Genomic DNA, 24,839 nt, shown 5'->3' on the forward strand with positions numbered 1-24,839 from the left:
TATCTTGTGGAAATTGTTACTGTGTCTCCACCAGTCATAACTGATCGTGACACTGTAGTGAAAGCCGGCTTGTGGGAAGGGGCGCAAGTGTTCATTTCATTAGCCGTGGCATGTTCATGTTAAACTGCATGCATAGCTTCCATCACTGGAATGAAGAAACATGGAGTTCACAAGGGCAGCATGGGCTTGTTGGTTTGACATGGTACAGGGGTCAAAGCACAAAGTACGAAGACAGAAGAGGCCTGACACACGCGAGCGCTGCATAGCACCCCAGTGGCAAATATGACCAGTTGTAAATTCGGTGTTGAGACGAAATCCAACGTAAAGACCAAAGCTTTCCGTGCACTAGAATGGTGAAGATGAAAAAAGCAGACGCACAGTCGAATAAGAGTGTGTGTGTCTTGCTGAAGAAAATTTCTACAGGCTTGGTTGGAGCTGCAGACTTCGTTGACGGTACGGTTGATGATGTTGATGAACCAGAACTCGGCTCTTTGTAATTGACTGGAAACTTTTAACCATGTTACACAAATCGCAAGGTGTGACATTTGGTGCCAATCCATGCTTCTACCACACAGTATTACATGTGCTCATATGACTGCCTAGCCCAACATGACAACTGTATAGAATCTCTTTTGAAGCAGTTCAAGCACTGGAACAGCTCTGTGGTATAATACTAGACTGCCACGCGGAATACCCGGATTCGATTCCGTTTCAAACCCTGATTTTTATTCTTTGCATCTATCAGAAATTTTTGTTAAAAGGCGATGCCAGTTTTTGCTCACAACGAATATCATCAACACCATCAATAATACTAGATTTTCAGTCACACGGGTTCCTTAATGCTGTTGCATTAAAAGTTCTGCAGAGTAAAAAATTAAGGCACCAGGTATGTTTACAACCAAGCAGACTTACTGGGTGCATGGAGAACAGTCTCCTGGGTGGCATGGTTTGTTACACGGATGAATGCAGCCTGGCGGGCGCAGCTTCTGGCAGCCTTCCTCGCACACACTGCAGTTGTTTCCGGCCTGTTTGAAAAGAGGACTCTTGCATTGCTTCACTTATACGCTTTTCATTCACTCAAAAATAGGGATGGGTGCATATTCGGGCACTTTGAATATTTGGAAAAATATTACAGCATGTGAATTCACTTCGACATGAATTTAGATCATTCGAAATTCTGAAGTATTCGAAAGGAACGTTCTATATTTATATGCACATACAACTACCCTGTAAAAATGGTTTCACTGCAGCATTGGGGTACCATGCTGTACAACCACAGATCCCGGGAAAATTTGCAACTTCGCAGTCACACTTCGAAGATAATGTACATATTACCATCACCTCAGTTCATTATTTCTCAAGTTTAAAATTGTGTTATACGGATCTTACATGTACTAAGTAAAGTAATTTTTAAAGTGTAACATATTGTCCCAGTTATAACTTGAACCCTACCACTATACATTCTTGCTACTAGTCAGTCGCTTCCACTTCACTTCAAACCAAAGGAGTGATTCACACATGCTCAATTCCGATTCTTAAACAGTATTATTAGTTGAGTCAATACAAAAATAATCATTTCTCTTAATAATTTGTGATATATACTATTCAAGCTATTAAATTCAAAATTAATCTACCAAATAGCCATTCGCTTCAAATCCCAATCTCGCTATTCACCTATTTCTATTAAAAGCCATGGCTTCATGGAGAAGAAACGCGGATGAGCTTGTGGTTATGTGGCATCTTCTCCCTGTTTTGATGGCGTTAAATTTGGCATGCTGTTTTCTACAGCAAATGTGGCCTCCCGAAGCAAGGTGTTCATACACCCTTTATCGACAGCTTCCTGTGACCCCCCCCCCCCCCCAATATCAAGAAACCCAGAAAAAGAAATTCAGTGCTCATCAACCCCTCACCCCTTCCCTCTTACAGGGAAGCACTCATCCACAAACACAGTGAACCCTTTGAGACAATCAGTACACAATTGTGTACATTACCTGTTTTTGCTAGTTGTGATGGCTAATAAAGATAATGATGCATTGTGTTCTAGATGAATTAAGCCTCCTGTCTTATAAATGTGCCTGCATTCAACATCATCTTGAAGTATACTGTAGGATACGATTAACTTAGCTGAAGGCACTACCATGTTTGTCAAGTTGCTCGGCATGTTGCCTTCAGCAGGCTACAGCAAAAGTGTGATTTTTCTATACTATGTTTCCGGCCTCAGATTTTATTCTATTTATGCAAGAGCTCAGGATATATATATATATATATATATATATATATATATATATATATATATATATATATATACATTGTCGTGACCAAGAAAGACACTGGGGCTCCGGCGCGCGGATAGCTAGAGCAAGGAAGAGGATGACGAAGTACAGAATAAGAACAGCTGGCCCAGGATCGGGCGTTGTCTCTTGTTCTCTGTCTAGCTCATCACAATGGCGCAGTCCGACAAATGAACCCTCTGCAGGAAGCCACCGGTACGTGTCTTCGTGGTTCGTCGGCAGTGCGGGTTTCTCCATCCAGGAACACCGTTCACGGTTCTTTGACGATGGAGTCAACAACCCGGCCGCTGCTTTAGCTGCCCATCGAACCATCAGTGGACGGTGTCCATGCATCCTCTGTGGTACGAGGGCATCACCCAATGGACACTATGCTACCACTTCGCGGCCGTAATACGCACGAGCTCCTGTCCTATGGGAATGCTGTTCAAGCTTCCCACGGCCTGCATTCCCTGTCCGGTACTCTTCCAACACATAAGCCGCCAAGAAACGCTGTTAATGCGTCCTTGGACGTGCGTGTCACCACCGTGAGTACTACTAGAACCACGTACTTCACGGACGCGAACCAAAGCGGTTCAGAAGCCTCGTGCGACAGTGCCGTGGAGCTGCGGCGTACCATCGCACTGCTCCGCGCCGAGACTAACAAACTGACAGCGTTGATCGCCGAGCGAGCTCCTACAATGTTGCCAGCATTGTGTGACATTAACGCAGTGTTGGATGTAGCTGCCTCATACGACCTTGCGGCAAGCACACCGGAGCAACGCAGGGACCTTCAATCTTCTCTGATCGAGCTCTCACACCAGCTCGACTGCTTCGCGTCGGTGATCTCTGCGTTGCCACCTGCCACCTCACAATCACCAGCCGTCTGCGAACTACCGCAATTCCACGGGGTCTGGAAAGACGCCAACAGCTGGGTGGCAACCGTCAACGCGATTGTAATGCGCGAGGCCTGGACGGAATCTCAGAAAAGGACCGTGGCTGTAGACCGTCTTCGGGAAGGTGCAGCGGCGTGGCACCGGTATGAAGGCTTCAAGCAGCAGTCCTGGGTGGAGTGGAGCTCCAAGCTCATAGCTGCCTTCGGCCGGACACTCTTTGATCTCCCTTCCACCACCCAGTCCAACCTGACTGGTACCGAGGATGAAGTTCAGGAACGGTTCCATCTCGAGGCTCTAGCTGAGCACTCCAGTTCTCCACATGAGCTTCCAGACTCGTCGCTGGTACCGGACCCAAATTCGTGTCAGCCATCGGCCACCCCGTCCTCTTTCGTGGGGCGGGATACAGAGGGGCACAGGGTAGCTGGACCCTTTGTGAATGCGCTCAATACCATATATCGAGCTCAAGTGGGGCGGCAGCTCGATGTCTCATCGCAGACTTCCAGTCTGATAACAGGCAACAAGACCACCCTCGAGCCTCAGCAATTGGCATCGCAGCCTGTCCAGAACGCCGACAGCAATGAAAACCAGTGCCCCAAACTGTACCAACGGAATTGCCTGCTAAGCGTGCTGCGACCACTACCAGATAGCCATGGTCACCGACAAGAGTGTTCAACAGCCCCGCAAGGCGAGGCATCGCGTCCACGAGAGGGACCCCACAGACGCAGCCAATACGATGACAGCTTCGCAGAATGTCCTGCCGCAGATGCCAAGACCGGCCGTGAATTATGTTTACTGCCACACATCACAGAAGTTGCGTACCCACTCTCGACACCAGCCAAGGCACCTAGCGCGTCTTTTGGGATACGCTTTCGGCAGCCCTCGTCCGGCGTTTTACGTCAGCCGCTGATTTTGCGGCCGTCCGAAGCACGCTGTCAGGTGCATGTTTAGCTGCTTACCACAGAGAGTCTCTGCATGGCCGAGACCAACCACAACAGTGCAGCCTGTCTCGACCTCCCGATAGACTTGTGGCAGACTCCGGCACCCAGTTCCAGCGTGGTCGAGGCCGACCTCCGAGATGCGGCCAGTATCGACCACCAGATCTACTTCTGGCAGATACCCGGACCAAATCGCAGCATGGCCGAGAGCGTCGGCCGCAACGGGGCAGCCAGTGCCGGCCGCCTGAGTCCACAGCACTTTTTCAAGAGACATCGTGGCGTGCAAAAGAGCGACCGGCTCGAGGCAGCCAGTGCCGTCCACCAGGGACGCTTTCCCCAGACCGTCGCTCCATCTTGCATTGTGGTCTGCGCTGACCACCACGATGCAGCCAAGCCTGCCCACCAGAAACTTTGCCACCAGCTCCGCGCGCGCGCAGTCATGGCTGAGTGTCATGACCAAGAAAGACACTGGGGCTCCGGCACGCGGATAGCTAGAGCAAGGATTTCGTTGCAATAGATTATAAAGTGTCTTGAGGTAATGTTTTGTAACTTTGACACATTTACAGACGGTTCTTTATACCTGCTGTCTAAAATGGTTAATACCAATTACTACTGAGCTTTTGATCCTCTGAGTCCCACCTGTGTGTCATTGGGCGCTCCTTCGACTTCATGACACTCCACAGTGCAAGTGTGGTTCCCACAGGTCAAGGACCGGCCACAAGGCTTCCCACATGAGTATGGCCGCAGTTCTGAACAGGCAAATGTGCTAATCTGTAGAAATTGAAGCATTGGTGTTAGTTAAACGAACCCTAAAAGGATTTTTATCAATGCATAATACAACAACAAATGCATGAATTTGTTAATAGCTCAACTTTTAACAGCTTGCAGGTCTTTAGCACACTGTCATGAAATTTTTCTTAGAGAGAAATGCTTGAGAAATACTTTACAACTATATTTGACTTTAAATGTGGGGAACTGTGTTAGAGCATTTTTATGTGCCACATAATAAGATCATTAAGCTTATGCATGCTGTGCTTCAAAGTAAATTGGTAAATATACATGTCTCTTTCCTGCCAATATTATTTGTTCGAAAATGCCACATAACCAAGACTAAGAGCAGTTCTTACGGAATGTTTGCCACGGCAGGTCAGTTGCATAGGCTCAGGACATGGGGGACAGGGTTGGCAGACCAATTCCATTCGAACTGCAGCTAACGGCTCCCATGGTCCAACACGCTGACCCTTTTAAAAAAAAAAATCACATCGCAGGTTATACCTTTTTTTTTTTCACTGAGGATGTGAAGAAATGCCATTCCACAACGCCTTCTTCGACTATGAGCTCTAGTCAAACAATAACTCAATGTAGACAATAACACTAAATTACCATCCATAGAGGCCAATGAAAGAAGTGAGACAAAACTAACAATAGTTCTCAGAAGCCTGATGTGGGCCTCACCCCTTTATAGCACCCAAAATCACAAATACGTACACATATTATACTCAGCAAATCAAAGTTACTTTGCTTAATAAGAAGTAATCACTGAAAAACCTAAATTAATGTTCAGTAACACAGCTACAGTTGGGTAAGCTAGTATGGTAGAGCTGATGAGTAGGGACACTGTAGCATTGTCTTCTTGCAATGTGCTTTATCAGCACTGCTCACTAACCTCTGAAAAAGTGCACTTCGTGTAATCTGTTACGCATAACCCCTGCCACCTACATGCACTGGTATGAACACAGACACGTATACACAATATGCTTATGCAAGCCTTCAGCAACAAGGAGAACAAAAGAATCTAAAAGAAGACGACATTTACAGTCTCGGAATATAAGATTACAAGTAAACTGAGCAGTAGTGAGAAAAACAGCAGCTATGACCAAAGTAGAAGAAGCAGGCCTGCTATGTCATGTGACAGAAGACCGTCTAGGAAAGCCAAAAAGTAGAATGCATCAACTTTGAAATGCTAGGGTCATTGATCATTAGTTTTTTTCTTTTATATATATAAACACGGTATGCAATAGAAGCCACAGCCCTTGGATGAAGTCACACCACATTATGCGTGAACGTACAAGTACCTACAAGTATATACAGTAGACTTATTACAGGGAAACCTGAAAGGATCAGGAAAACATGTTCTGCTACACAGGAGTTTCGTGTACAGAAAGATGACCACGAGTGCAGAATGCAAGCACGAAACCATTGTTGTCAAAAGTACTTTTTCCATTTAAGCAGCAGTTCCGTTTAATTAACATATTTCCGTTTACTAAGGCTAGCGAAGTTTACCTCCTTGGGCAAAAATAAAATTGTTCGATACGTGCCCTTTTATGCGGCTGTAGGGATGAAAAATTCACGAATTTGCTCCAGTTTTATGTTTGACTGCACACAATTGACAATTCAAAATATCAAAGAACTATTTAAAAGAATAGTATCACATTTATAAATATTGATGAATACGTACTTCTAATCAAATACTTTATTGCACAGCATCTTTAATTTTGGCCGTCTATGTGAATGTACAGTATTCACGCATTGAAACGGGACAATTTAGGGCAACGTGAAGCACAACTTTAGTTGCCACCGTCTTCTGTTTGAGTCATATCAGAATAAATTTAACTCAAACAGATAAATCAGAACCGACATTGTCTTTAGAGACTACAGATTCGTCGTGACATGATGTGGTTACGTCTCGAGAAGTCACGCGGGCCAGTTGTTTCACTGAAAAATTTGATGTCACGTTTGAATCTGTGAGTACTGTACAGTTGGCTTCAAAAGCTTGGAGACCACTACGTCCAAAAAAGAACATCGTACTTCCCAGGGCTTTCTGACTGTATTTGGTCAAACGGCACAGCACTTGTTATCATGTCTTAGAACCAGTCGAAAACCTAAATTTAAGGCTGCCTGCCAAAGCAGTCACAATATTCAAGTTTTTCTAACGTTTCATGGTTTCTAAACTTTTGACGCTGACTGTACTGACTTGCGAAAACATGAGACATTTGCAGACACAATTTACAAACAGATATGCATGACTTGTCTTCCCTCAATCAATATTTAGACAGGCCTTCAAGTCTCTCTTCATGAGAGAATGGGCCCTCGTATCGCCGTGACCAATAAAGCACCCAGGCACACTCTCTCTTGCGCACATACAAACACACAGTATATATAGCACTAGTTGAACTGGTGCCACAGTGCTACAGTGAACCTGCCGAGGGGGCTGCACATCTCCCAAGGAAAATTGAAAGAGAGACCAGGACCTCCTGAGCACCCCTTGAGATTGAGACAGCACAAACCTGCTTGGGAACAATTTTGGTCCAGACAGCAGAGTGGCAACGAGAGTTGCATATGTGGCCGCAGTTGAGAGTACGGTTGCACTTCTGCGTGCATGGTGGGCAGCGACCATCATGGCAGGAATGTGGGTCTCGCTTCTCGTGATGGCATTCTGGAGGGATGCTGGGAGGCAACACATAGCAATATATACATATGTAACACCATGAAAACATATTATAGTGTGCACAATTACAAAGTACTATAGGTAAGATTAGGATATGCTGTACGGAAGCACTCACACGAATATATTACGGAACAAGTGGTGCAAGTGACGTAGACACTTCGATTGAAACAACAGACCAGGGTTATGTAAAGGAATATGTAACAATACCATACCATTGCACTATAGTGCACTAAATGATTTTTCACTGCAAAGAAATTGTAACCCCAAAAGCATCTGCCAAATTCTTTAAAAGACCTTCCGTATTTCAAAAGCAATTTACCTTCAGATGGGCCAACCAACACAAGTTTATATGACATGAAAGACTGCTGCGTGTTGCTACAATTGCAGGTAATCTGCTTACAATGTAAACGGCACAGCACAAGAGTTAGTGTTTGTAGGAAGCGCTGAAAGTAGATACAACAACTTGGAAGATGGCAACACAATTTATAAGTTAGGATAACCCTCTGTAAGTCACAACATGAAATGAAAATAAGTCTTTCCAGTATAGTAGCTTTTATAGTGAACACTATATTATATCGTTACATATTAATAGTTATAAAGTTATATCGTTAGAAAGGATATATACTTTATAGTGGGCATTATCTTGAGAGTAAAAAATTGTGCCCAACCCTATAAAATACTGATTAACAGGACGACACCTAAAAATTTCATACCTTTGAAAGTTTATGTAGCAAGAGTGTGACCATTTAGAACGAAATTCAAGCTCCTCGATTTATGTATTACCATGCAATTTTTTTTTGTGTACTCATAAGGACAACTCAAAAAAGCTTTCTAAATAAAATGCGGTACCTGGATATGAGCTCAAACACTATTTCACAGGAAAGCATGCCGTATGCAAACAAGTAATGCACCCTGCACTTAAGCAAAGGCTTCCCAGAGTGCACTTCGTTTCCACGCTAGAAAGATTGACAAAGAACTTGACGTGCCCTATCATATATTTGACCAGCAGGAAGTCCCAGTTAAGAATAGTAGCTACCTATTTTTCATTTTCTGAAAATGTAATATCAAACAAGTTGTCTGTCCATGCAGCACTGTAACGGAGAAAGGGATGATAAAGCCTGTTCTGGGCTTGCAACCATAAATATCCACAAATTTCTGAAGCGAATACCGCTTTTATTTTATTTTTATTTTTATTATTACTTTTTTAATTGGTCCAGCTTGTCGTCTATCTTTACGCCTCATGCGGTGCTATCCCGCTCAAAATGAAGCGCTCACTACAGGCCTAAAACAAGGATAGGAATACTCAAAACTAGGTTAAAATGAACAAACGGTCTAAAACGATATGATTAACAGAAATAACCAAGAAGTAATCGAAATAAATAGCTTAAAATTGCTAAAAACATTCCGAAAACTTGTGGCTAACTATGGCGGCATGCAAGAAAGGGCACCACCGTCTCGCCCAGCGCGAGATTCCTCCTCCCACCGGCATTTCTCTAGAATCAGCGTGCGCCATTTGGCAACCAATCTAGAAAGACGGCATCAACGCAAGGGAAATCCCAAGCTGAAGGCTCAGCAAACAGCTGTTGCTCGTCAAGCGCGACAAGCCAATTGACAACAGGCGATGCCTCGCCAAGTGAAGGCCCAGCGAGCAGCTGCAGAACGTAAGCGGAGAAAACAGAACGCCGGCATCACTAAAGCTCACACAGCTGCAATTTATCAGTCCAGGCAACCCAGTCTTAAGCTCAACACACAGCAAGCGCAAGTAGGATGTCTACATCACCAGACTAATCCAGCCGCTGTGAATGAGGATGCAGCTGCCGTGCAGTGTCCATAGCACCACAACAACGCAACCACTTATCCAGTGCGCAACATCGCAACCTTAGTATAACAGCATCCAATCGTCATTACACATTACTGCACAGTAGATAACGTTAAGACCGCACAATACCATAATGCCCACATTAAAAAAACAGCAATCATAGCACCAATAACAATAGCAACAAAACAATAACAGCCCAACTGGAAAGAGAAAGAGAGGGAGGGATAGAAACATTTTTGTAGACCAAAAACAAAAAAAGAGAATGGAATCACTGTGTGTCCGCACTTCTCACTTTACCATAGCGGAGCTGCTACATCCTTTTTTTTCTTCGTGGCTCTTTACGCTTAAAAGACAATCAACAATGAAGTTCATACTAACTTGCAGGGCTGATGGCAGGCAGGTACCTTGGCCATTCTCTCCCGTCCACAAGGCACGGCTATTTTGGTTGCCTTGCATCGACAAGTCAGCTCAACCTTCTTGTTGCACGGATAGCACGGGCCTAGAGACCACAACAGTGCACACACGTCTCTGAATTGTTTTCATGATCCAGGATTCACAGCAAAACGACGTCATTACGCGAGTACACAAAACAACACAACCACTCTGCCGTGGCTGTAACTGCTGCAAGGCAAAGGTAAAACAATGTACAAAATAAGAGAGTTTACCCAGACAATTCTTACTAGACCACATAACAGCTTTAGGCTGTAGCAATAGTGCAGAAAGCATGCTTTTCAGTACATTCCGCTAATGCACAACTGTGCTGCCAATATGACTGCAAAAAGGCATGCAGCTACTCCTAGTTCCACTGAGACAAATGTGAGTCAACCTAACATGATAACATAACCCACAAACAGTCCTTTAGCGCACACATAGACGTAATCCTTGCGCGCATAAATGCATCAACTATTGATAAACTGAGAATTTGGCTGTTTGCATTGAGATGATGAAGAATTGTTGGTCAACCTGGCCTGTGTCATCCACCACGGTGGCCTAGTGGTTAAGGCACTTGACTGCTGACCTGAAGGCCACGGGATCAAATCCCAGCCACGGTGGCCACATTTTCTATAGAAGCGAAAATGCTAGAGCTCCGTGTAGTTATACACCGTGACTGGCACGGCCGCCAGAGCAGACAGTTGTTTTGAGCAAAACCAAACTCTCTCAACGCCTGCTAGCATGTCGTTTATCGGAATCATAAACTGCTGCGTAGTCGGTTGGAACAACAAGTACACGTCGTGTCCTGCGGGAGCCACGCTTTACAGTTTATAAACTCGTCCCTGCGTTATTGGGCAGCGAAATAAGTGGATCACGACTGTGGGACAAAAGGAGGGTTTGGTTCCCTCTGCCGTCTCGCGTTCTGCCGCTGCATGCTTGAATTGGTCTAACAGACCACCTCTACAGGTGCAATAATCTTGTGTTATGTTCCTGGTGCCATAGACCTGGTGAGAAAAGAAACGCATGCAAGGCATTTCAATCCAGCTCAAGGCTTATGGAACATTTTAATTAAGCTTAACTGCCGTCTATTCCTCACAGTTTTGGGGAATACAATGCGAGGCCAAAGTGCTTCGCTGGTTTGATAGGACGATCAGTTATGGGGCGTACTGAGTTACGCAGCATATTACTGTAAACACAATTCGCCACCCAGCCCCGCTGAGCGCCCTCGGTAGGATCAAGCTATTAGTTACCGTATTTACTCGCGTAATGACGCACTCGCATAATAAACGCACCCCCCCCCCCCCCCCCCAACTTCAGTCATCAGAATTTCGATTTTTTTTCCGCCCGGGTAATAAACGTACCCCTACATTCAACCTGCTGTCCCTCTAACCGACATCTGGCGCCTCCTCTCCCGTTGGATCTGTTCCGTTTTTTTTTATTATTATTTTGCCGACCCCCCTCGACCACCGCTGCTCGCTCCCCCTGGCCCCTCTTCGCCCGTTGTCGCGTGCCGTATTGTTTTTCTTCCTATCTGCGCGAGGTCCCCCATCTTATCTGTGCGCCATAGCAAGGTTCGGGAAGGGTGGTAGTGCAGAGACATCGCAGCTGATAAGCCCACAGCGAGCGAAGGTCACTATCCCTTCGCTCACTGTGTGCTAATCAGCTGCGATACTTCTACACTCGCACCGTTCCTGAACCCCGCTGTGGAGCACAGATAAGACGGGAGACTTGCCGCGCACCGATAGAAAGACAAACAATAAGCAACGGGCAAAGTAGGGGGCGTGACCTTCGCTCGCTGTGTGCTTAAAACTGCCCGCGCGAACCGATCGACGGTCGCTTCCCGCGAATACGAAATAGCCAAACCGCGCGCACGCGATTTTCGAGCGATGACGACAGGAATTGCTGTCGCGAAGCGTCATTCGTCGCTATCGCGTCGCGGGTTTCTGTAAAACCAGAAAAAATCGCGGCGATTTCCGCAACATGGCAGCACCCCCTCGCTTCGCTTGCTATCCGCGCGTAGAGGAATGTCTCATGCAGACGCGAGGCGGTGGCGGTATATTGCCGATAATCTTGTTATCGACGGCTTGTTTCGATGCTTCGGGGGTAGCTTGCTGCAATGCTGGTTACTTGCTACAATGTGAACGCCGTCATTGTGGTCGTCGTGCCAGGTTGCCGCGAAATTGGCAAAGTGCGTCGTAGCAGCGCGCGCTTTTCAACACCGCTAGAGATCACAGCAGATACAACTGTTGTGGTTAAACGATTGCGAGAAAAGATAGCCGCAAAACGCTTTTATGGGGTGCGCGGGCGACCCTGAGACAGCTTGCGGAAGATAGCGCCGTCATGCAACTACCGAAGAAAAGTAAAGTGAAACAAAGAAGCTGTTTCCAAGCAGTAGTGGTTTTGGGACGTTAAACCCCAGAAATCAATCAATCAATCAATCAATCATCAATCATGTTTCCAAACAGAGTACGCGTATGTCAATTGCGAAAGGATAAGCGACCAAACTTTTTTTTTTTTTTTTTGCATTACCGGATTTTTGCTTACTCGGAAAAAGTTTATATAAAATTTACTCTCAAAATAAACGCACCCCCCGAACTTTGCTCCGATTTTTAGAGAAAAAAGTGCGTCTATTACGCGAGTAAATACTGTAGTTGGTTGACTCTTTTTAAACTGGTGCAACCCATCATGGGGGATCGGCCATGAAATGGTTGGTGCCTCGTTCTGTAAATGAATTGGTTTATAGTCTCGAAATATTTAGCAACAGATCATCTTGAAAACTAATTAACTTAATTATTAAATGGAAAGACTAACTTTGTAGAAATCAGCTTGATTTAGACATCTTAGCCTTCAAGTCATTTTATCTCGCGTAGTAAATCACATATGGCATCGCTGATGCTCCTGTGGCTGAAATCCAGTGCTGTAGACCCAAAGGAAGGAACCATCAAAAGTGATAAATTGAATAGTAGCAGATAAGAAACTAAGCGTTGCGAATGCTGTAGTGATAGATGTGCATGTCATTGTTTGTTTCAGGAAGCAACATAAACAACGTAAGAGGTTGTAGTGAGTGACAGAGATGTGACAGTAACTGAAGTGACCATGCCATCGTTGTCGCCACTTTACAAGGTGAAGCGAAAGACGAAACGGGGCTGTATCGTCCTTTCTGGTCGAAATCGTAGCACATTCTCTTTCTTTCCCATGCCTCAAGCTTTTAGCACGAGTGGTGAGATAAAGCCTATGATAATGATGAGCAATGATGATGCCGCGACAATTTCAAGAAAAACACTTCGCGAGACCCAGTGGCTGAAAATTGCCGCGGTATGAAGTCTCAGCAAATGAGCACGCTGCCCGGCCACTCATGATGATTTCCACGGTGAGTGGCAGCGGATCCATCAACATGCTCCGAGTATTTTGCAAGTAAGCGGGTAGTGAGCAAGCATTAATAGAATATATAAGTGTGAACGAAGAACAGCTTTTTGCGACCGTTATAAAGTACACATCTGATATTACGCATGCATGACACAAGCACTCAGCCATTAGTACTGACGACGAGCAGCAAGGCACTCCTTAACATGTAAAACGTGGCCACTTTCAAGCAGGTCTTCCCATTTATTATAGTTGAAACTGCGGAAGAATGTCCCGCTTACAACATCTTTAAATCCCGCTCGAAGCGCTAACGCGCCGGCCTTGAGTGCTTGTGCCATTGTAGCTATCAAAGCAACGACGCACTGTTGTCGTCTGCTAAGACTCTCAATTTTGTACGCCCACGGCACCACAAGTGGCACTTCACGTGGTCTTCAAGGCACCTCCTGTAGGTCCCAAACAGAGTGTATATTTAGGTGCATGTTAAAGAATGCCAGGTGGTCTAAATATCTGAAGTCGTCCATTACAGTATCTCTCATTATGATACCATGTTTTTGGATGTTGAACATCAAAAATTATTACTTAGCAGGCCAGTATCCTAAAAACACTTAAGCCACAGAATCAGTAAACTTATTTTTCATAGCATTGCATGGCTATTTGCAAACCCTTTGTATTGTCAACAGAGTACCATGAAGGGGTAGTCAACTCCATTACCAAGAAATCTGCGCATGACCTTAACTAGCATAGAGTGACTTGTGATTACTCTCTCTTGCAGAGCACAAGGCATAGAGATGGTTATTGCACCTGAAAATAAGCATAGGAAGTCAGATGTGCTGCTTGGCTCGTAACTGACATTGAAACAAAGTCGCCATTTTTGTTTATTGTTATTCATTGACATGTTAAATATCGTTTGCACGTCTTGACACTTTCTTGTCTCACACTTAATATGTTGTGCTATGCTTATATAGGCTGGAGCATTTCTTTGTGGTTCAAAAAAATAACCCTCCAATTGTCGAAGATGTACACGTACTTCATTGCATGTATATTTAAAATGCATGCCTTTTTCAATAATTTTTCTTGCTTGGCATGTGCTATCACACTTCAGGAATATGGGAAATATTTTCATGCGCTGATGTCTCTTCATTGTTTTTTTTTTTTCTCCACAGCAGCACACCAGCTTTCGTTTGCACAATCTGAGCCCGCCCACACGGTGCGGCTGGTTTTGGTTTCGTGCTTCAGGCAGTTATTGTTTCTAACACCTGCAAGACTGATGACTGTTTGGTTTCTAATCTCCAAAAGGGGTGACCGCTTGTCACTCTCTCGTTGATTGCTCCAGAGGGTGTGATTACATTTGTTTATATTCAGCACTAAATTACACAAACCATGCCACCATGGTTGTGTTTCCCGTTTTAGAGACGCAGAAAAACTAACTCTATCTTGTTAAAATATTACTACTTTAGTATTAGTATTCTAAATAGAAAGCATTCTAATTACTTTAGTATTTAGAAAGTATTATTATTTTACTAGACTTGCTCGAATATTCGAGCATTTCAAATATTTGAATGAATATTAACGTACTTGAATTCACTTCGATTTGAATCTAAATTTCAGAGCATTCGAAATGAACGAATTGGTGTATATTTGTAACCCTCTGTAAAGGTGGCTTCACTTCAGCAAAGGAATGCTCTGCCGTGAATACATAAAAAAAAAAAAATCTTCACTGCCACTAACCCCACTTCAAGGTTAAATGAACATATTACCCTCACATTGATTCTTTGTTTTTTATTAAGTCTTAAGGCTTATTATATCGGCTTATACGCTCTAAGTATAGCACATTTTAAAACGTACTGTAATTTACAGGTTATCACATGCATTCTACCAAAAGTCATATGCTGCTTCAAAGTTGCCTTCAATTACATTTGCACCAAATATAATTACATTCGCACATGCCTTGTTTAGATTTAAAATATATATATATATATATATAGTGCAGGTCAATTGGGTTATGCCCATTTTTTCTTTATAATGTGTGATATATACACTATTTGCTTCGAACCTAAAACTTGCTATTCACACAAGTGTAATTATCATTGCTCTTTCACTCACTTGGCTTTTCGGACGGGCACACAACCATAGTTTTCTTCCGTGTGCACAGCCACGCTTACACTATGGAAGTTTATGCCAGGCACTTTATAGAGAATTCGCCACCCAGCTACACTAAAGGAAGCAGTACCCGGAGAAGATGCCCCGTCTGTGCCACCAACACTCGGTGACAGAAATTTCGCAAAGAAATTCACTACGTGCGTGCGGAGTGCAACAAACCACTCTGTGAGGAGCCCATGCTTCAATTATACACTAAAGAGTTTTTATAACTACAGCAAGAACATTTTTTTACTGAAAAAGTACTCTGGTGCATTACATTTGTATGTTTGTGAGCTATGTTTATTACAATACATGTTTTTATTTTTTATTTATTTTATAAGCACTTTCTTTAGGATTGCTTGCTGTAACTCACATATAAAGCATGTGTATGCAGCAATATGAATGATTTTTTGATCACTTTGTGGTCAACCAAAAAATTTTACACAATGTTTTTCTTAAATAGATTCATCTGAACAATTTAGTTCAGCTATTAAAAAATAAACATCTTTGGGATGCATTTCACGAAAAAAATCTACTGGCACAGAGTCACGGTCAACTACCAAATCATATTTTTCAGGGAAAAATAAAAGTGGATGGTCTACAGTGCATGTAAATGTATAAAAAAACATACTGTAAAAAAATATTACACTGCAAAATGATCTTTAGAAGTCACCAATTATAAAGCCCGCACACCGCTAGCGACCGCCATTTTGCCATGGCGTGTGTGTGATGCCACGAGCTTCATGGAGAACAGCCGTCGCCTTGTACCTAAGCTTTGCCTCTGAAAATCATTCAGTTTTTAATGCCGAACTCAAGCAAGCTCTAATAGCACTCCGCTGTGGTCAATGAAGTCAAATGATGACTGTAGGCAAATGGTTGCGTATGTGACTTGTACAAACTCTATTCCCACATCCAATGTCAATTATATAAACTCACCCATGTGACAGCAACTGGAACAACGATGATTCTTGCAAGCCAAGGAACGTCCACACGGCTGCTCACAGGGAGGACACCTTCCATCGCAACACTGGAAAGCAATGACATTCAGAATAACTGTATCCCTGCTGACTGTTATCGTAATGCTAACTTCTACGCTTAGTATTACTTATAACCCATTGTTGGCAGCTATTGCCATTTACTTGGATGTTATTACACATTGACAGTTTTTCTTTGTACGAAATGATACCTTGGAGAGGCTGCAAGTTTCTAAAGGAGCAGGTTTGATGTCAACAAGTGGAACTGATAAGTAAAGCAGCACTGCTTTGACATATTTCTATCATTTATAATCTCCTTGCTTTTTCCCCCCTGAAACATCAGTGCCATCTAGTTTGCAAAAGGCTGTCCACATGAGCCTTTTGTTTGTTTCATTTTCGTTGCCAGTTGTTGCATCCAAAAACTGCCACGTGCCACCTGGCAGGAATGCAAGGATTCTGTAGCATGAATAAAAGTCTATTTCACAAAGTGCATATGTGTGATGTTTGGACATCATGAAAAAGACGACCAATCACATTTCTCACAAGCGAAGAGAGAGAGAGGGAAAAAAAAAAGACCAATGCACTCACTTTGCGGCTGCACGGATGTCTTCGGCAATCTCTGAGCCTTTTGCACTTTGTTTCACAAGTGTACTCCCGGCTGCACGGGACCTCTTTCTCTCGGGCTCCACATCGACACCGTTTGGAACGTATCTGAAGACACTGGACACAGCAATATATTGGCAGGTCACTTACTAGAAGAAATAGGCGAGACAGTGCTACAAAAAAAAAAAAGAGGAACACGAAAAGACATCATTGGACCAGGCTTGTACTGAGAATGACGACAAATGTGCTTCTTACTGGAGGGCAACTGCCTAGGTGGCAGCGCTGGCTACAGTGGTGGATTCCACAAGCAAGTAGCTTGTCACAGGTGTCCCCACAAGGTCCCACATCTTCGGTGCACGGCAGCTCCCACTCTGAAGCAGCAATACAAAACAACATGCCAAAGCTGTACCAAAAGCTGATTTTACGAACATGGCTGTCTACCTCATGAATAAATACAGAAAGAAACAGTGGCATTTTTTATCAATGTTTCTATTTATTGTGCGTGCTAATAGTTGAAAATTTCCAATATTGAATCATACAGTATCCTATTCAACTTGGTCTATGAACTGAAAAGCAGCTAAATTATTTAAAAAAATTTCTCAAATACCTAATACTCGAAAATTTGTTGCACACAAATTTGTCAAGTCAAGTCAAGTTTATTAAATAGTTCAGTTGAGTTACATGGTTAGCATTATTACAGCAGGAGGTCCCAAAATTTCAGAGAAACTGACAGGGGGACCTCTTACGGCTACATGGATGGGGTGATTACAAAAAATACAGCAATAGTATACGGACTTGTGAGTAATAATGAATAAGCTTGATTAACAATAAAATAAGCTTGATTAACATTTGCACAAAGCTGATGGGAAAGCATAAAATATTTCATCCCTGTGGGTTTAGTAAAGGCATGGTATGTAAACAAACGTCAAAGTACGTCCAGTGCAGCAGACTACATTGCTCAATCAGAATCTGCTCATTTGCTCTCGATACAACATTTGTGCCTTTAGCCTTAAAATTTTAAATACCAGAATTTGAGTGCTGTTTCTTATTAATTGCAAAAGTAGCTGTTCAATCTTTGAGGACCGTTGAAAATATTCCAGTACATTGTGTTAACTGCACACAAATTAGGAAGAGAAACCTAGAATATTATTGAAAGCTGGTTTAGCAAAGGCAGTAGAGCTAATCTGATTCTACTGGAACCCTCATCTCAATAAAGCACCAGCTATGATATTCCGGATAGGTAATCTAAAAACTTGTTTTTAGCATTCATGTGAAACAAAGCCAAGGAAGTAATGAACTCTATAAGAAAAACAGTTCTGTGTCCTTTTCACCACAAACTGATTCGTTAAATCAGCACGAGCAACTGAACAGGAAAAATATGGCATGCCTCTCAACTTCACTGTTTTCATTCTACATTCTTCACTAAAGTGTACTCTTGCATTATCTGTCACACAGCAAAGCCCCTCAATGAGAGTGTTTTGCTGACATGAATTAAAACGCAACGGCCTTCACCATAAAGGAGCAGCTCAAGGGTAACTCACTTGATTTTCCACAGGGGCACTCCCTCGGACCCGATCTTGGACAAGCCGAGCAAGGGCCCTTGTGACACACACTTTCACACTTATGCTCTCCACACGACAAGAGCTTACCACAAACCTGAAAAACACGGGAAAGCACATCTATAGTTCCTCACAGTGTGCCCCTTCGCCACGAGCTAAGAGGCAATCATTATTAGAAATGATCTGTTGGCAGGCGGAAACTACCGAGGACAAGCGTAAAAGCAAGTTAAGTGTATCATGAAAAAATGCAAAATATGAACACACAGACATGTGCAGAGAAAACCAGAGAACACTGCATTTGTGTTGTCTAGTTTTCTTCGCTTTAGTCAACTTTCGTGAATACCTACACACTACCGTAGGTTCACTTTCCGTCTTTAATAATAATACTAACTGCCGGGTTTTACGTGCAAGCTTTCTAAGCTAAGCTTAAAGGGCCTCTGTAACATGTTTCCCAAGTAGCCACTAAATGGTGCTTACTGCCTCATGAATCGAGCCCCCACAAAAATGTTCAGGATCCGTCCAGTACAAGCAGAGTTACAAAGATTTGTTGCACCCTGTAACTGACAATTCTCTCTTCTCTCGTCCCTACAATAGCCCTGAAAGCTAAGCGAAACGGGGTGGCACAGAAGAAGAAGGTACATCACGCGTGCCTTGTGGACTTTTTTTCTTCGAATGCGCAACTCTTCATTGCAATCCCACGCAAGGACCCGTGGCGGCCTCCCACAGCAGCCGCAGTAACTCCCAAGCATGACACGCTTAAATCAGTCAATGGTGTGAAATTTGAATCTATGATGCAGTGATTTTGAGCAAATAGCGTCATTTGTCAAGAAAAGAGAAAAGAATTTTCAGCTGACTTCAAGAACTTATTGTAAGTTACTGGCCACATGCTGCACGGTAATGTTTGGCTTGCGTGCTCTCGGGATCCTCGAATACCAATTGGCAGCGTTTTCTGACCATGCATAAAAAGTGTTGCAGGACCCCTTAATCTGTGCTTTGTGTTATGTTTTCCTTTTCTTCTTTAGCTGAATCAGTCTATCACTAGAACTGACAAGACTAGCTGGTAATGTTTGTTTCTAAGTATGGTAGTGCAGTATAATGGCATCCTTGACAAACTGCCCCAATTTGAACCAGCAGCTTCTGGCCAAGCTGTGAGTACCTGTATCACAGCCAGTGAGACCTATTGCATATACAAATACCACAAAACCCCGAGCAAGCGCCTCTACATGAACAAGCACCCTCTTTCCTTTTTCTGGTGATCTTAAATACTATGCGCCAAAGACAAAGCAAGTTTCTGTCCTCTCTCACTCCCGTCTTTTTTTTTTTTTCGAACTTTTCTCTGCAACAGAATAAAGCAGCAGTAGTCGTCATAGAACTAAGTTCTGAGAGTCTTAAGATATGTGCCCCATTTCTTAGTACTTCTACAGTGTTGTGCTTCAGGCTTGCCGACTGAACTTTTACAAATTCTCGAGAGATTTCAAGAATGTCATCCCCCTTGTCATAACGCGTGATGTCTCACGTAAGGATTCTCTTCACTTCAGCAAAAACAGAAAATGCATGCATACTCAATAAAGCATTTCATAAGAAGACCCCAGGAGTACATCTTACTTGGAAGCCCTTCTGCTGCCATCCAGAATTTCAGTCTGCCACACCTCCCCTCCAAATCTTGCCTGCTTATCTTTCACCACAGGAGCGGGTGGGGGGTGGGGGGGCTTGCTTGACATTTCACTCTAGTTGAGCTTATTCAGCAAAGGCACTCTAGATAAGGGGTATCTAGATAAGCTCATGGAGATGATTTACTATGGCTTTAAGAATACAATTTAACTGCCTTATGCCAGGGTGGTCTTTCTTTCTCATTGTCTTAAGGGTGAATTGCAACTTGCCATTCATTATAAAGGGAACTAAATTAAGTTTCTCAACAGCAATAAAGAGGCAGCAAACATTGCTCGCAGAGCAGCCCGTAAAGTACCCTCCTGAACTTCATGCACACACACAGATTTTGAAAAATGAAGCTAAATGCAAAAGCTTACTTTATCACACTGCCACAGTGGATCCGCACAAGGCCTGTCCATTTTTGAAGCCCCACATAAGCAAAACTGCAGACTTTTTCGAGGACAAGGCTTGCATTCACCTACAGAAACATCAAAAGCCCAACATCTGTAACTACTACCAATACTGCATAAAACAAAACAGAAGAAGCCACTGTAGTTTAGCAGAATAAATTCCCAAAACTGCTGCGTTTAGGCTGCATTAGCTAGTGCTCATTTGCCGAGACTGCTAAAGACGTGCCATAAGCCGTCATCCAGCTATAAATATTGCCACTGATTTAGATAAAAAGTTTCCATGATGGTTTATCAGAAAGCAAGAGCCAATAAAATATTGGGTAGCTATTACAGCAACATACTAGATTGATGTAAATGATGTTTCATTTCTTTTTTTTTCCTATTCTAATGTTACTGAAATATTTAGTAGGGAAGACAGGTGCTATTGAAGATAGCACAGAAAAAGGTAGCGTGATAAAGGTAGCGGTGTGGCTCGGGTTATGTCCAGACGTAACTGTAAGCACTGCAATCATTATGTCCAGACGTAACTATAGCCACCACAATCGTTACGTTCAGACATAACTACAGCCAGCGCTATTTTTACGTCCAGCCGTAACTATAGGCAACGGTAGCACTACGCCCAGACAATATTTTAGCCACTGCTTGTGTTACGTCCACGGTCCCACGGTGACGTTTGCATCTGCTACGGTAACATTTGGCACTGCCGCTCGCCGAATTAAGCGGCCATAGGCTCACATTCAGCGATTTACCGGAATCACTTGTGTGCTGAAAGCTGTGTCATTTATTGTGCCGGACTTTTTCGCATATCAGCAGACAGACCAGCTGACGAACTTATGGAAGACGTTGCCGGTACCACTCTATCGTATCGGGCGCTGCCCTTTCGTTAGCTTCCTTGAAGCGGTCAACAAGGGGAGCAATCATGATGGAACCCTGCTCACACTGCGGTTAGTGGTAAACAGCGGCTCTCCAACTGGATGCAAGTACGGGTTGTATAAGTATAAAACGTTCACTAGGGTTACGCCCATACGATAACAGTAGTTACAGCTGTCCTGCGTCGCGACATGTCGTTGTCCGAAAACCTCATCTGCCTAATTTTAATGGCGCAGCCCTCGCCAATGTAACATCTGTAAAGGTGTTCTGTAGAAGTATCTCTAAACATTGGCTTGCGCAGCCTACTTGTAGCGCATTTCCACTTGTAGCAGCCTGTAGCCGCGATATTAGGCTACAGGTGACAGCAGCAATATCGGAAGAATTTATCGTGATTTTATGTATATTATTGTGAACAATTCTTGGTTCATGACATGGTTTGCATTATTTCAGAACCTCTAATTTATTTTGCACTGATACTGAGAATTGATAGCCTGGTTTAGGCCTGTATTGACCACAGCACGATCGCGTCACATCAGACAGTGAATGGACGACACGTACACTTGAAATATAGATTAATATAGATTACGGTTATTGTTGAGCGACAAAAAGACATCCATCTGACTCGTTATATATATATTTTTAGGGGTGTAATGCTAAAAACACGAACAAATCACCTCAGAACACAAAACGAATTGGCACTGAGGCCATAGAGTTTTCTGTGAGAAACTCTACGACTCATAGAGTTAATATACAGACTCTACAAGAAAAGCTCCCAATAGCGCTCATGCTGGGATAATCTCACAGTGCGCTTTCGTCGCCAACACTCACTATTTTGTTACAGCAGAGCTGTACAGCACTGTAGCAACGCAGTTTTGCGCGTCAGCTGCGGCATCGAAAGCTATTTTCTTTAAGAAAAAAAAAATATATATATATATATATATAAGCGAAGCCCTTGGAACAATAATGCTGCACTGTCCAAAAAAATACTTGCGCAAAAAAAGAATAAAAAATTTCTAGTAGGGCTTGAACCAACAACCGCACTGTTCTGCACGTGCTGGGTTAGCTCACTATGCCACTGCTGCCGATCGGTTTGGTGGGTTTAACAAGCTGGTAACTCTATGTCTTATTTTTACATCTGGACGTAACTTTAACGGCTTCTATCGTTACGTCTAGACGCTGCTTTTACGAAAGGTGAAAGTTACGTCCAGCCGTAACGATGATTAGCTGCTAAGGTTACATTCGTCGTGTGGTTCACAATATGCACTTGAGTTTGATAATCACTTCGCAGTCTCGGAGGTTTGCTCGTGTGTCACTGGGATAATCTCGCTTTGCGGAGCGCTTGCTACATTAGAACTGTATGGCACTGTAGCAACGCGGTTTTGCGCATCCGCCGTGGCCACGTAGGCTCTTTTCTTTAAGAAAAAAATATATATAAGCGGCGCCCTTGGAACATTAATGTTGCACTGTTTAGAAGAACACTCGCACAAAAGAAGAATAAAATTAAAATATTTGGTTGGGCTTGAACAAACGACCTCACCGTCCTGCACGAGCTGCGTTAGCCGACTACGTCACTGCTGCTGATCGGTTTCGGCGAGTTTAACCAGCCGGTCTTGTATTGTTGTCACGCTGGACGTAGCTCTAACATGTCTTATTTTTCGTAACTTTAATGGCTTCTATCGTTACGTCTTGACGTAACCCTAGACACTCCGTAAAGGTAGCGTGAATTTGAAGGCATGAGATGGAATCAGCTGGCACAAAACAGGGGGCATGGCGGATCAGTTGTACACCTCATCGTCCGACAGTGAACATAACTAGACTGCTGATGATGTAAAGCGACTGCAGAATGCACTATAAGAGACATTACAGTTAGAGCATCAAGATTAATCGTGACCAGCTATGACCACAAATTTACATGCAAATTACTGCACATGGACGAATTTATACAGAGCATCCGTCAAAATGTAGGGGTCGCGCTCACTGAGCTAGTGGGACAAGTATGCACAAAAGTTAAAAAAGCTGATGCCCGATGATGTACCAAGAAACACAAGAGCCTGTATTTGTAGCGACCTATGTTCCAAACAGTATGTAATGTACTTTGATGGTGACAATACCTGCGTGACACGCAAGCTGACATGCGTGTTGATTGCATGAAAGCATCTTCCCGCAGGTTTTCCCGCACGACCAGAGACGGGAGCTGCAGCGCCTGGCAGTGGGATCAGCCTTGCCACAATAGCAACCGCTTCGCACCATTTTGGGACAAGGGGGGCAAGGGCCTGAAAATAGGAAAGCACGTTTAGTGAACGCTGCACGCAACTTTCACACGAAACTGCAGCCACAGGAAATGTGCGAGCAGAACTTAGCTGCATTAACACAGTATCAAAGTGCTGTTTCACAGACTGTCATTTAGCACTTGCCCGTGCTTGGCCACCCTTGCCATGGGCAACTTTTACCTACCATGGACAACTTGTGCCCTTTCTGTCATGATCACTACGTTACTGTTGAAAGAAGCACCAATATTGTCCCCAATGCCTCCCTTTGCTTCATTGTCTGTTGGTTTAATTAGGCTGTATCTAACAAAGAAAGAAGCCTTTAACCCATTCCCTCTTTCATTTCATAAGCAAAGATCATGTAAACTGCGTCCTCGTGAATTTCCAGCAGTCATGTTTTTATAAGTGCACAATGGCAATAAGCTACTGTGCACACACATAATCATCGCACTTGGCGCATTTTCACTGCATTGTTCTGCAAATAAACCAATTTGTAGTGAAAAATGCATTTGGCAACAATAAAACAAAGTTTGTGCAAATTGATACAATATCTTCCCATACCTGCCGAGTTCAAGGATTCTGAATCCGGGAGATTTCCGCAACAGGGGGGAGGGGGGGGGAGGGGTCGCATCGAATTATTTTTCCCATTTTTTCGGCACCGAAACAAAAAAACAACATCACGAAAAACAATGGAGGAAGGGGGTCCTCAATCACAAGCATCGGCGTTGCGGTCTTATAATGGCTTGAAGTGGCCGAACACACGAGGGTATAGGGTTTCCCACGAAGATGAGTCTCAAAAGGGGAGTGCGAATGCTCCCGAAATTTCCTTGTCATCAAAACAACTAGCAAAATCTACTTCCGTCTACACAACTTACGTATGTCTTCCTGGGACACACGTGAATGAACGAGACGGCGCAGCTGGCTGTCGCGAAAGCGATGGTTAAAGCTTTGGTTGCTGCTAGATTCTTTGGACAGAAACACCAAACCGCTTCTAGCCTTTTTTTTACGTTTTCACTGCCTTATCTACCACTGCATAAGCCGCATGGTCTCGGAGTTTGTAGGTCGCTATCGCATCGCCGCGACCTCAACTTTGTGCGCGGCGGTTGCGGCCAAACGGTAGTTCCGTTTCCAATACGCATGCATTGGCTACGCCTTCAAAACTAAGTCATTTTATGCTATGCATGATCATATCTGCCGCGGTTTTGTC

At 43.7% G+C, this 24,839-nt stretch overlaps 1 protein-coding gene across 1 annotated transcript in view; it reads right to left on the reverse strand.

Annotated features, from left to right (window-relative positions):
- The window catches only part of LOC119179120 (NF-X1-type zinc finger protein NFXL1), a 34,344-nt gene that overhangs the window by 3,147 nt on the left and 6,358 nt on the right, over positions 1-24,839 (reverse strand). Inside the window, exons 5-15 of the mRNA XM_075882035.1 lie at positions 23,477-23,638; positions 20,463-20,563; positions 18,418-18,532; positions 17,132-17,247; positions 16,862-16,993; positions 16,236-16,326; positions 9,744-9,864; positions 7,386-7,545; positions 5,226-5,339; positions 4,738-4,869; positions 913-1,025 (exon numbers count right to left, since the gene is read on the reverse strand). Of these exons, the coding sequence (XP_075738150.1) occupies positions 913-1,025; positions 4,738-4,869; positions 5,226-5,339; positions 7,386-7,545; positions 9,744-9,864; positions 16,236-16,326; positions 16,862-16,993; positions 17,132-17,247; positions 18,418-18,532; positions 20,463-20,563; positions 23,477-23,638 (1,357 nt within the window). The remainder of the gene's footprint in view (positions 1-912; positions 1,026-4,737; positions 4,870-5,225; positions 5,340-7,385; positions 7,546-9,743; positions 9,865-16,235; positions 16,327-16,861; positions 16,994-17,131; positions 17,248-18,417; positions 18,533-20,462; positions 20,564-23,476; positions 23,639-24,839) is intronic.

The sequence above is a fragment of the Rhipicephalus microplus genome, chromosome 2 (genome assembly GCF_043290135.1).
Source record: "Rhipicephalus microplus isolate Deutch F79 chromosome 2, USDA_Rmic, whole genome shotgun sequence".
NCBI classification, from domain to species: Eukaryota; Metazoa; Arthropoda; class Arachnida; order Ixodida; family Ixodidae; genus Rhipicephalus; species Rhipicephalus microplus.